General features: G+C 33.6%; 1 protein-coding gene across 2 annotated transcripts in view; it reads right to left on the reverse strand.

Moving 5' to 3' along the window:
- LOC123693667 (protein croquemort-like) overlaps positions 1-14,252 on the reverse strand; it is a 39,239-nt gene that overhangs the window by 12,620 nt on the left and 12,367 nt on the right. For both annotated transcript variants that reach the window (XM_045638856.1, XM_045638857.1), the window contains exon 2: positions 6,672-6,851. In XM_045638856.1, the coding sequence (XP_045494812.1) occupies positions 6,672-6,851 (180 nt within the window). The remainder of the gene's footprint in view (positions 1-6,671; positions 6,852-14,252) is intronic.

A 14,252-nucleotide genomic window follows, 5' to 3' on the forward strand; every position in this document is an offset into this window, starting at 1 on the left:
CTTTCCGCCGGCGGCTTCGCCCGCGTTGTCAAAGAAAAACCCGCATAGTTCCCGTTCCCGTGGGATTTCCGGGATTGCGTCATTTTCCCGGGATAAAAAGTAGCCTATGTCCTTTCTCGGGTATCAAAATATCTCCATACCAAATTTCATGTAAATTGGTTCAGTAGTTTAGGCGTGATCGAGTAACAGACAGACAGACAGACAGAGATACTTTCGCATTTATAATATTAGTATGGATTTATAATGTAACTAGCTTACCGCCCGCGGCATCGCCCGCTTTGTCTAAAACCTAATAAATTATATACTAAAACCTTCCTCTTGAATCACTCTATCTATTTAAAAAAACCGCATCAAAACCCGTTGCGTAGTTTTAAAGATTTAAGCGTACAAAGGGACATAGTGACATAGGGACAGAGAAAGCGACTTTGTTTTATACTATGTAGTGATGGTGCATAAGTTAATAATAAAATATTATGTATATGAGATAATAATTGATAGATCTGATGCATAATGCAATATATTTTTTAGATGTTGCCTAGTATTGTTTAATCTTGTGCAATAGTTTATACGAATAGAGAGCCTTATAGCCTTCTAGCTCTAGCAGCACTCATTGCAAACTTGAATTAAGTGGCAGATGTTACTAACAATTTACTAACATACTTACTACATAACTAAATATCGTATTTATATATTTTGTTTTTATTTAAGTACACTTTATGTACAATTTAATTTTGCGGACATAACTACGGACAAAAGCTCACATCCCTTTTCAAACCTATTTTTAAAAATAAATAGCATAAGACGTAGATAGACACAGACAGAATTTCCCAAATTAATATTCATATTGTTTATATCTGTACTAATACTAATAATAATTTATATGTATGGATGTATGTAGGGTTTTCACGCATAAACTACTGGACCGATTTCAAAAATTCTTTCACCATTACTAAGCTGCATCTTCACTGAGGAACATAGGCTATATTGCACTTTCAAAAAAATTAGAGATCCTTACCAAAAATGCAATAATGTAACCCAAGGTGTAAAAAATTACTTAATAAAAATTCTGTCATCGCGTGCGCTGCCGAATCTATTCCTTGAAGTACGAGAATGGTTCTTATGAAAAAAAAAAACGTAAACATGTAGGTACCACGGGCAATGCCGGGGCGGACCGCTAGTCGTAAATAAATAGGTAACTGTCAATTAAAAGTGCATGGTCTCTTATTTATGTAAGGTTATACATATTTTATAAAATTGTTTATACTTTATTTTTGTATATTTTAGATGCATTATTATCTATTGTATATGCAGATGATTCAATATACAGAATTTAAAATTATAATTATCAATTATGGGTTCTCGTTTTATGCTCCGATCCTGGCCTAACAGGTTGTTGGTAGCAAAAGTTTCATAATAATTACTTCTTATTATAAACAAGTGGTTGTTCGTGACTATTTTTTTAAAATAAAAATAATAAACGTTGCCTTATTAAATTGTTTATTTAGAAAAAATAGTCAGATCAAAGTAGAGATAAGCCATTAGAAATTACCTACTACGTTTTATATAGATCATAAAACTAACTTACTTATTCTATACTAGCTTTCCGCCCGCGGCTTCGCCCGCTTTATCTAAAACCTAATAAGTTATATACTAAAACATTCCTCTTGAATCATTCTATCTATTAAAAAAAACGCATCAAAATCCGTTGCGTAGTTTTAAAGATTTAGCATACAAAGGGACATAGGGAGAGAGAAAGCGACTTTGTTTTATACTATGTAGTGATGTTTTTATCTGGAATTATTATTAACTGTGTAATATTATTCGGAAGTCTGATAAAAATAAAGTTGTGTAGATTAATATCCCTATTGTATTGGCTATATTATCTGTACTTATAGGTATATTATGATCAAGCCATATCTTTGGCAAGATTCAAAGTACACTAAAATCGTCGCCTCCACACGTGACGGTATTGTCAATTCGCGACCTTGAAATTTTACTCTCAACGCGCTTCAAGAAGTTTCACTTCAAAAATGGATTTTTAAATAGGCTTACAATAACTATATATAAATTGTGAAAACGTTTTTGAGCAAAAAATATAGAACGTCCGCGTCGCTACCATTCAGACTTGATGATATGGAGATGAAAAAAGTTGATTTATGTTCACAGTTTATTCAAAGAATTTATTATACAGTAAGGCTTAAGTTACATCTGTGGTTACATGTTAAAATGATGAGAAATATAATGAAAAAAATAAGGAATAATTGATAGCTCTACGCAGTTGAAACGAGTTGACTCCATAATTTGTAAGTCAAACTTTTTTATTGTTACTTGCATTCTTTTAGCATTGACGATGTGTTAAAACGATATAAGAATGCATGTTTTTTCAATGAATATGTGATTATGTACTAGTTTTAAGGCAATTTTGTTTTTAAAAGGGTTTTTCTTCTCCATAGATGCTGCTTTCCGAATCGGTAGTAATGTTGAAAATATGTTGTGAAGATTCTTGAAGACTGCTTCTAGAAGAAGTCTAATCTATACTAATATTATAAAGCTGAAGAGTTTGTTTGTTTGTTTGTTTGTTTGAACGCGCTAATCTCGGGAACTACTGGTCCGATTAAAAAAATATTTCAGTGTTAGAAAGCTCATTTATCGAGGAAGGTTTTTTTTTTTTGTTTTTTTTGTATGGTGTTTCTCAATGTTAGCCAGAAGGGCTACTACATTTTAACGCGGACGCGGGGGTGAACTGAAGGTTCACCCTGGTAGCGACATGCACAAGGGCGTCCCCCCTTGACGGGGACCACGAACCTCGGCTTGAGCTGTCGCTTGAGTGGAGGAGGCCAGAAGGGCCCTAATCGGACGGGTCGAGGAAGGTTATAGGCTATATATCATCACGCTACGACCAACAGGAGCGGAGCCACGGGGGTGAAACCGCGGGGAGCAGCTAGTTGAATATATAAATGTTTGAGTTTGGTTAAGAGGCTGCAGGTGCTTGTAGGGTGGAAATAGAGAATCTGAGCAAGATAAAGAAGACACATCCACAAAACTTTCGATTAATAATGTAATATATAAGATCTAAAAAATAAAATATTATTCATTTTTATAAGTTTATTAGTACCTTCTATCATTTAGACACGGGACAACGGCTGTCGAGTACTAACTCAACAGCCGTTGTCCCGTGTTAGCTTAGATCATTCGAAGCGTGTTAGCGCAAATTAGTAAACCCAAAGAATTTAAGTAGCCGTTAAATTGTATTTTTTTATGTTTAAAGCAAATTCGTTCTCTTTTCATCACCTCTTGACAATAACGAATACATCGAATAAATGATTATCAAAAAAAATAATTATCGAAAATTAGTATTATACAAAATAGTAACGAAGAACTTATCTATGATTTCTTAAATTTTTGTACAAATATTTATGTTATAGTCGATTCAGGATCCTTTTAGCAACGTTATGTTAATTAATTTATAAGTGTTTAATGTACTAATTATTTGAGTTCAAGAGTAACATACCAAATGTTTTTGCACTAATCGATTGTAATTATAAGGTCTGGTTAATTGGAACTCGTTTATTGTTTATTAGATAAATCGACACTAATAGTTTTGTGATTTGATAAACTGCTGGATGATGGATCGATTTCGATTAAGCTGAGAAAGAGCTTGTAGTCTACACCTAAAATATTATAAAGAGGAAAACTTTGGGTTTGTTTGATTGTAATGAATAGGCTCATAAACTACTGGGCCGATTTTAAAAATTCTTTCACCATTCGAAAGCTACATTATCCACGAGTAATATAGGATATATTATTATTACGCTAAGACCAACAGGAGCGGAGCCACGCGGGTGAAACCGCGCGGCACAGCTAGTTAACAATAAAATATATAGGTACGTATATATATATATATATATATAAATTTATGCACCTACAAGCAGAGAAATTGGTGGAAGGATATTATTATTTATTCAATAAAAACCTACGAATTGATAATCGCCTAGGTCTATGGCATCGTCCGCGTCGGTTCATTAGCAGTTAAAAGGAGGCTCCCTTACATAATTTCTGGCACTGAGAGACCGGTTAGACCGCTATGGTGCAAAAAAAGACCCAATAAATCATATACTAAAGTTCCATTTTGATTGTATGTGTGTCTGTTTCAGAATATTAATGCAAATTCACATAAAATTTAGGGAGCCTCCCCTTAAGAAACTACGTGCATCTGTGTAGAATTTAAATGATTTCCGGTGATTTACCCCACAATTTACCCTGTTGGCTTGCATAAATCTCAATATATTGTAACAATCATCATTCATTATAATGCGGTTTGGTTTTCTACAGGTAGATTTGAAGTGATTCTCATGAGATTATCTATGAAAATAAAACTGTAATCAAACAATATCTTTCTATATCTAAAAAATTCTATATTTTATAAATAAATACAAATATAGTTAGAGCAGGCTAATCTTTATAAGTAAAACTAGCTTACCGCCCGCGGCTTCGCCCGCTTTCTCTAAAACGACTTGAGATTTAAACTGTCCTATCTCTCAAGTTGGATTGAACTGCACATGGTATGTGAATTTTATTATAATCGGTTAATTGGTTTAGGAGTCCATTGAGGACAAACATTGTGACACGAGATTTATATATATTAAGATAGGTAGGTATATTTACGAATCCTTAGTTCTGTATTATTAATTCTGACTAGGGACATACTATTTGCAATCCATGTGCAGTGGTGGCTCAGTGGTGAGACCTCGGACTTCGAATCGATAAGTCCGGGGTTCGAGACCAGGCGAGCGCGCAGGAATTAAATTGATTTTTCAATTTATCTGCGCATGTTGTAACATCACCACTGCTCGAACGGTGAAGGAAAACATCGTGAGGAAACCGACATGTCGAAGAATTAAAAAAAAAAAAGTTCGACGACATGTGTCATCCGCCAACACGCACTTGGCCAGCGTGGTGGATTATGGCCTGTACCCTCATAGGAGGCCCGTGTCCCAGCAGTGGGAACGTATATGGGCTGATGATGATGATGATGATGATGATTTGCAATCCATATTACTAATATTATAAATGCGAAAGTAACTCTGTCTGTCTGTCTGTTATTCAATCACGCCTTAACTACTGAACCAATTTGCATGAAATTTGGTATAGATATATTTTGATACCCGAGAAAGGACATAGGCTACTTTTTACCCCGGGACATAGGATAGGTTTTATCCCGGAAATCCCACGGGAACGGGAACTATGGAGATTTTTCTTTGACTGCGCGGGCGAAGCCGCGGGCGGAAAGCTAGTATGTATTATAAAGAAACAAGAAAGCATAACCTGTCTTTACCTTTTATGAATGGTGTAACGATATCTATTTTTAGTAAAGGCTATCTTGAGAAATAAATGTATAAGATCGATCATTGAGAAGCTTTTGCGATTAGATGGGGATTATCAAAGATACCAACTAGTTTTGGTTTTTTTTTTAATATTTTCTATTACTAGCTGTGCACCGCGGTTTCATCCACATTTACTCTTATTGGTCATAATATAATGATATAAATTCATTGATTTTTCAAATCTGGTAACTTAGTTCATGAGATTACCGGGTTCAAACAAACAAAAGTCATCAGCTTAGCGCTTTATGTATGTATTTGTATCATTTGTATAGATTGCTTGATACGGGATGAATAAAACAGCAGTCAGCACCAGACACACTGTATAATATGCACATGAACGTCATATCCTAATCATGTCTGTATGTATGTATCTAATGATGTCTGTATGTATGTTTGTTACACTATCACATCTTTACAGTACCTAATTTAAGTAATGCACCAGAATAACACATGACATGAGGTAGGTATAGAAATACTTGATTTTCCGGGTTATTCCGCAGGTGAAACCGCGCGACATAGCTAGTTCTGTATAAAATATCGTAACTAAGTGTAATGTAGATTTGGTTTCGACAAATGAATCCAATGCACTTGACCGATATTTATCAGTAAACACATGTTAATAACCGCGATAACCATGTTTTTTTTTTCAATATTATAAACAAATATTTGTTTTTTATGTATAATTACTGTTATTAAATATGTAATTGTATTACGCAATTGGTGAGTTTTAACAAAATCATTTTAACTTTTTTAAGTTTTTTACCCTTACAAGTAAATTATGTAAACCTTTAATTAAACAATAATTTAAATTGTATGTTACGAAAGTTATCTACTATTTTGTTTGAAGTTTAGTTGTTATCCTAATAACAAATAAATGATTTGATTTGTTTTTGTTTGTATGTATTGTTTCTAAATAAACGATTTTATTTATTTATTTATTTACCTATTTAATTTCACAAAGTACAAAAACAAAAAAAGACGTGTGGCACTCGGGGACTGCCGCGGTAAAGCTATTGCATAGCATGCCTTCAAGCCACACCTCCGTGCCTGTCGGAGTGGGGAGCGTGAGGTTCTTTCGTTACGGAATTTCTCGATTCGGTTCCCGCGCTCAAGGCCCGCGATAGAAGCTATGCAATAGCTTAAAAGTTTCAACGCAATTTATCAGTTCTAATCCAAATTGAATAAGCTGTTTATCAGCAATCAGCATACATTAATAGCATATAACATACATATATTATTAAGAAAACAACATAACCTAAAAAACATACTCATTAGCTCATTACCCACCTTTTTCCGTATTTCCCGAAACACATACGGCCCCATCTGTTGTACGTGTATGGTAACATTCTTCCCCGCCAGGATGTCATCCACATTAGTGATGTTAAATAAAAAACACTCAAGATACATTGGGATGGGGATGTCACGCCAGATGTAGAAGGATGTTGAGCCGTCCGCTAGGATCATCATCTGCAACGGATGGTTTGGGATTGATAAGTTTGTACACGAGGATAGATTGAAAAATTAAAAAAAAATATTTTTAACAACATTTGTATTCTATTAAAATGCAATTTAATGAAACATAGACTGAGAAAATTATTGTTATTCATAATTCTTTATTAAACAAAGAGATGAATGTTTTTCTGTTTTAAGATGTGGTCCTATCCAGAGAGAAGAGGCAAAAAACTTAAATACTTCTCAATAACTGCACGAACAATAATAGATTTACTAAAATAATAAGATAGTAGCTGTCCATTTATTTTTCCTTATAAATATAATATATTGCATAAAGAGCAAAAAACATATATCTATTAATAACTAATTAAAATTGCAATAGAAATGTAGTTTTTTTATGAATTACATTTTGATAAATCCTAAACATTCGATGTTTTTATCTGTTTTTCAAAATCAGACGACCCTGAAGTGAAAACACCATCTTATCATTTTTATTTTATCCTATCCTCAATAATTATGCAATTAGGGTTCCGTACCCAAAGGGTAAAACGGGACCCTAGTCCCTATTACTAAACCTCCGCTGTCTGTCAGTCTCCAGGCTGTATCTCATAAACCGATAAGGGGGCTACATACACTAAAATAATTTTGGACCTTTAAGATAAAATTATTATTTATTTAGCTGTAGTAGTATTATGTATTTGTAATTTCATATTGAGAGCAGTGGTGGCTCAGTGGTGAGACCTCGGACTTCGAATCGATAAGTCCGTGGTTCGAGACCAGGCGAGCGCGCAGGAAATAAATTGATTTTTCAATTTATCTGCGCATGTTGTAACATCACCACTGCTCGAACGGTGAAGGAAAACATCGTGAGGAAACCGACATGTCGAAGAATTAAAAAAAAAAAAAAAAAGTTCGACGACATGTGTCATCCGCCAACCCGCACTTGGCCAGCGTGGTGGATTATGGCCTGTACCCTCATAGGAGGCCCGTGTCCCAGCAGTGGGAACGTATATGGGCTGATGATGATGATGATGAATTTCATATGCCTAACTGGCAGGATATGGCGGGACTTATGTTTGTCTAAGATCTGAATTGTACCCATATTCATGAATAAAAATAATTGAGAAATTAAAGACTTTAAACGGATTTTAAACGCGATTTATTCATTATATTATTTTCCCGACGTTTCGAACACTTTACAGCTTTTTATAATGAATAAATCGCGTTTAAAATCCGTTAAAAAGTCTTTAATTTCTAAATGTATAGTTAATACTCGCGTAAAATCAAACCCTAGAAAATACTAAAAATAATTGAATTTGAATTTGAATACAATAAACGATGATAGTACAGAACCCTTCGTGCGCGAGTCCGACTCGCACTTGGCCGGTTTTTTTTTTCTATCTTTTATTTACGAATCGATTGAAATATTATTTACATGCTTATAAAAATCTTGTATCAACTTATAATATTTGCGTTTAGAACGCTGTTAATATTAACAAAGCACTTTTAAAAATGTTATTTTAACTTTAGCTGTGAAAGATTAAAATTTTTCTAATTTTTACATTGGCATTTTGGGTAAAAATCTTGAAAATAAAATAAATGCAAGCGTTTTGGAAAGTTAGTAATATTTTTCTTCGCCCGGTTTGTTTAAAAACCTAGTAAATTATATATATACCTTTCTCGGAAATGACTCTATCCCTCTCTATCCATTAAAACAACCGCATCAAAATTTGCAGCGTTGTTTTAAAGATTTAATTGTACATAGAGACCACAGATCATAGAGATGGACCGCTGACAGCGACAGCGACTTTGTTTTATATTTATACTATGTAGTGATTTATATATTTAACCATATGTATAGATTTAATTATAAAATTATCTTTCAATATTAGATGGAAATAACTCAAAATCATCAAGTACATATATATTATCTTCTTTTGGAATTTGAAATAGATTTATTCTTTTTAATAATCTGTTTGAGTTTTGACAGCTGTCAATGTTATTGCTATTTGCCGCCAAATCCTATTAGATTTGGCGGTAAATAGTAGATAAGATTTAAACCCTGATGATGATAAATGTTAATTATTATAATATGTTATTGTTAATTAAAATATAATTTGGATGATTTTATAATCAATTTAATTAGAGATATTGTGATTGACGAGAAAATAATTGTCAGTAGAAGTAGTTGTAGTACTATGCTATGTAAATTGAAATTTCTTTCGGAAATAAATTAGTAAATGTTGTGGAACATTATTATCTTCGAAACCAAAAAAATAAAATAAAATAAATTAATAAAAATTAAATTCATTTCGAAAAATATATCCATAAAAAGAATACAAACATGTACGATTTTTAGTTTATGTTTCCAAATGATAACAAATTCTATTGAATTCCTTATTGAGGTCATAAAACACCTATTCACGCATACGTTAATCACAGATAATATTATTGTGAAAAATTATCTGTGGGGACTGTTATCATTACTGGCTATCTATTTAGTCATTTGAGTGACTCAACAGTAGCTAAATTTATACGATTTTGAGAAAATATGAATGAATAAATAAATTAGTTAATAAATTCTTTTTATGTAGGTACATCCTTACATATATGTAGTTTAATACATATAAATAATATTATGCAGTTCTCAAGTTTTTCATAGCGTTAACTTTAAAAGAATGGGTGTTTTCTTATATTTATTTTGAAATCACAGGACAGATAATTTAAATTTTTATGCATGTGATAAATAATAATAATAAAATCAGCTGATCTCGATTTAGATTAGCCAACTGCGCAGGAGATAGTGATGTGGAGTGTTTAATATTACTTCACTGTCTTTTTCTGCTTAATTTTTTGTTAAAAATACCTACCTAGGATGTTTTTCTACTTTTAGGTCGTTTTTCGTGCGGTCAATTTTTTGCCTGGAACCGGATTATAGTAAAATTAGTAAAAGTTAGTACTTAGATAATTTCTTAGTACGAAGTCACAGATTAAAAATCGGAATCATTTTCGTTCGGATTAAAAAAAAAATTTTGACTACTTATCTGTCATTGTGAAATTTTGTTACAGATAGCGGAAACATCGATGAACATACATCAAAAAAATTAACCTATAAAGTGGAAAATAACACTTCCTCCTTTTTTGAAGTTGGTTAATTAGATAAATAAGATATAGGCTTGAATTACACAGACATAATGAAGTAATAAAAGTAACACCTAGATGTAATGTTAGAAGGTTTTAGAAACTGTAGAGTTACGCATCATTTAATATTAATGTTGGTTAAATAAATCATATATATTAAACTAGCTGCTCCGTGCGGTTTCACCCCCGTGGCTCCACTCCTGTTGGTTTTAGCGTGAAGATATATGACCTTCTTAGATAAATGGGCTAACCTAACCTAACACCGAAAGAATTTTTCAAATCGAACCAGTAATTCCCGAGATTAGCGCGTTCAAACAAACAAACAAAATCCTTATAATATTGAGTAGGTAGGTATTGACACAGTTGACAGATATGTACTACGTATGACAAAGAATAAGAAGTATTGACATTGAGATCGATGCCATAAAAACGTATAATTTTTAAAAGTAGAATTTTTCGTAATTCTGTCAATACAATTATTGTTATTATTTTATAAAATAAAAGAGTCTAATATATCGTTTGAGCGAAATTTTCTATCTACTGTATTAAAAATATTTTAACTTCAAATGGCACAAAAATCCACCCTGTATGATGCTTTTACAGCCTTCATGGTTCAGTGCTTAGTAGGTATTACTTCTTAGACCTAAGTTCAGTGTTCCATGAAGACTAAATAAGTTAGGATATTAAGTAGAGCTTAGCTGTGTGAAATGTAAGTTACATCATGTCTTATACATTGTAATACTACTTTTATGTTATTTTTAAAGAAATGACTTGTGAAATTAGGTTTCCTAGTTTCTAGTATGTACCTAACAATCAAGAAATTGTTACATTTTTTTACGTATTATATTACAAAGATGTTGAATCTATACTAATATTATAAAGAAGAGTTTGTTTGTTTGAACGAGAAATTCCGTAACGAAAAAACCTCACGCTCCCCACTCCGACGGGCTCGGAGGTGTGGCTTGAAGGCATGCTATGCAATAGCTTTACCGCGGCAGTCCCCGAGTGTCACACGTCTTTTTTTAAATATTTCGGTAATTTCAAACAAACAAACAAACTCTTCAGCTTTATAATATTAGTATCTAAGATAAGGTTAAAATAAATGGCATCGTTAATTATTATTAAGAGTGCAACAAGAATAATATAATTATAGTAACAAGTAACAGCTTTGTAAGTAGGTAAAGAGTATTGGAACATGTTCTACTCCGTATATGGAGTTGCCATCATTTCTTTTAGACGTTGTTTATGGCTTTATCACTAGCTTCCTGCCCGCGACCTTGCTTGTGTGAACATCACATATTTAGCGCGAATTCTTTTACCACACAACATTCTTATCAAATTAGCCATTTAAGGATTAGGTAATTTTGTTATTATTTTGTAAAATTCAAGTATCTGCAAACCATATTTTATTCTAATAAATGCGAAAGTTTGAGGGGATGTGTGTGTGTGTGTGTGTGTTTGTTACTCTTTCACCCAAATACTACTAAGCCGATGACAATGAAATTTAGCACACATATAGTGGGTAACTTGGATTAACACATAGGATAGGTTTTGTCGCGGAAATCCCATGGGAACGGGAACTATGCGGGTTTTTCTTTGAAAACACGGGCGAAGCCGCGGGCTGAAATCTAGTTTCTCAGAACAATATTAATCTAAGCTATTTAAGCACCATAAACATACTTTGCTGATTTATAATCCCTACTAATATTATAAATGCGAGAGTAACTCTGTCTGTCTGTCCGTTACGCTTTCCCGCTTAAACGTCTCAAACGATTTTGATGAAATTTGGCACAGACAATCTTTAAACCCTGAGAAAAAACATAGGCTACTTTTTATTGCGAAATATGTACCACGGGCGAAGCCGGGCGGACAGCTAGTATTATATAAATGATGGTTTGTGTAGGCATCTGAACAAATTTAAAATATCATTTTGTGATACTACAATTTCGGCAGCCTTACTGTCGAATTATATTAAAATAATTATTCACGCTTGTTTGGCTGTATATTTGTTAATTAATACTAGTATCTATACCCAACTAGTAAATAAATTACTATTATATTATTGTATTTCAATTTTAAGCTTATTAAGTGTTTGTGTATTGTATCTTTTAGACTTATTTAGTTTTAAAAAAAGTCTCTGGATGTACATTAGTTTTAAAAAAATATTGTGTGGCGACATGTCTTGTAAATTTTACAAAATTATATTGTGTAATAATGTAGTATTTAATATGAAGAACCGAGTTCGTGTAAAACTTAGTAATTGTTTTTATGAATATGTGCATTTTATAAAAAATTATAGAATGATGGTGACGAATAGTAATACTAAAATATATATTTTATTTCTACTAAATATCAATAATCGTTGCATACTCCTCGAGGTTTCACATTATTTTAAAATAGTCTCCTCACTTATTAACATAAATCTTTCTCACACAGATATCTATATAATATTATGTATAATAGGTACCTATGTTATATGTGCCAATGTCTGTCTATCGTATAGTTTATTTATTATATTTTTGCGTATGTGTTTATGTCTATATATAACTTATATCTTGCCTTCAACATTAAAAATAAATTAAAGGTTGGTTTTATCAATCCTTGCTCTCTAGGAACCCGACATGATGAATTTGTCGTCGCACTAAACCGACTTCGGGTGGACGTACTGGCGGTCAACGAGACCTGGCTTCGTGAGGGCGAAGACGGTCGCGCGCCACAAGTCCCCGGCTATAAGCTGCGGCACATACCGCGCTCGAGATCCATCCGCAATCGCGGGGGCGGTGTTGGGTTCTATGTGAGGGAGGGTATGGTAGTAAAAACGTTGCAGCATCCTGTATCCACGCAAGTCGAGCAGATGTGGATAAAAACCACAGTCCAGGGTAAAGCAATAATTATAGGCACAGCGTATAGACCACCTTGGCTTGACGTCCAGCTTTTCTTGGATACTATTATGGAATCCCTGGGCTCCTTCGCCTGGTCCGATAACATAATAATCTTGGGCGATTTCAACATAAATCTTTTAAACAGCCAACATGCTTCTTGTACCAAATTAAACAGTTTTTTGAACCTGATGAATCTCAACCAGCTTATATCCGAGCCAACCCATTTCACGGATAGTAGTGAGACATTACTAGATCTAATCTGCACCAACATCCGCGCATCACATGTGTCCGTTAACCATGTCAGTGCCCTGAGCAACCATGCTTTCGTATCATGTATATTAGATGTCCCTAAAGATAAATATACTCCAAAATGGATAACGTACAGGTCACTCAAGGACATTGACATGGAAAGTTTTGAAGCTACTTTGGAAGAAGTGCGATGGCAAACAATTTTGGAATTGGATGATGTCGGCGAGATGGTGAACATTCTAACTGCATATATTCAAATTATTTTTCATCATTACGCTCCTCAGAAAGTGAAGTACTTGAAACGAAAGGTCTATCCTTGGGTGACGTATAACATCAAAATGATGATGAAATCTCGAGATGAAGCACAGGTCGTAGCCCGGAGAAGTAAGGACACAAAAAGTAAGGAATATTACAGAGAATTAAAAAAACTGGTAAGTGGTGCCCTGCATAGAGAGAAACAATCCTACTTTGATACTTATGTTAATAATAACATCAACAATCCTCCAAAACTCTGGAAACATATTAAGGAACAAGTTGTCATTAAGCCCAAACAGGATAACAAGCTACCACCACATTTCAATGATCCCAATCAACTTAATGACGATTTTCTTAATGTTCCTGGAAACAGTCAAACTGCCCTTTCAAGCCTTACTTACTATGAATTTCATCGATACAGTGACGCTACGTCCAGTTTTAAATTTAAATCTGTAACAGAAAATACTGTTCTTAAGGCTTTAAAAACCTTAAAATCACAAGCAGTAGGAGTAGATGACATATCGCTTGATATGATAAAACTCACGATTTCCAAAACTCTGCCAGCTATAACGCACATTATAAACACGTCATTTAGGACAAACAAATTTCCTGAACTTTGGCAAAGAGCGCTTGTGCAGCCAATACCAAAAAAAGAAAATCCAGTTACGTCAAAGGATCTCAGGCCAATCAGTATTCTCCCATGCCTGTCAAAAGTTATCGAGAGGATAGTACACGACCAACTCTATCAGTACTTGGAGCAGAACGGAATATTACCAGACCTACAATCCGGTTTTAGGAAAGGTCGTGGTACTGTCTCTGCTTTGACTGAAGTTGTCGACAACATTTTGACAGCGCAAGATTCGGGCATGAGCACTGTTATCGTATTTCT

This window comes from Colias croceus, chromosome 8, assembly GCF_905220415.1.
Source record: "Colias croceus chromosome 8, ilColCroc2.1".
Classification (NCBI taxonomy): domain Eukaryota; kingdom Metazoa; phylum Arthropoda; class Insecta; order Lepidoptera; family Pieridae; genus Colias; species Colias croceus.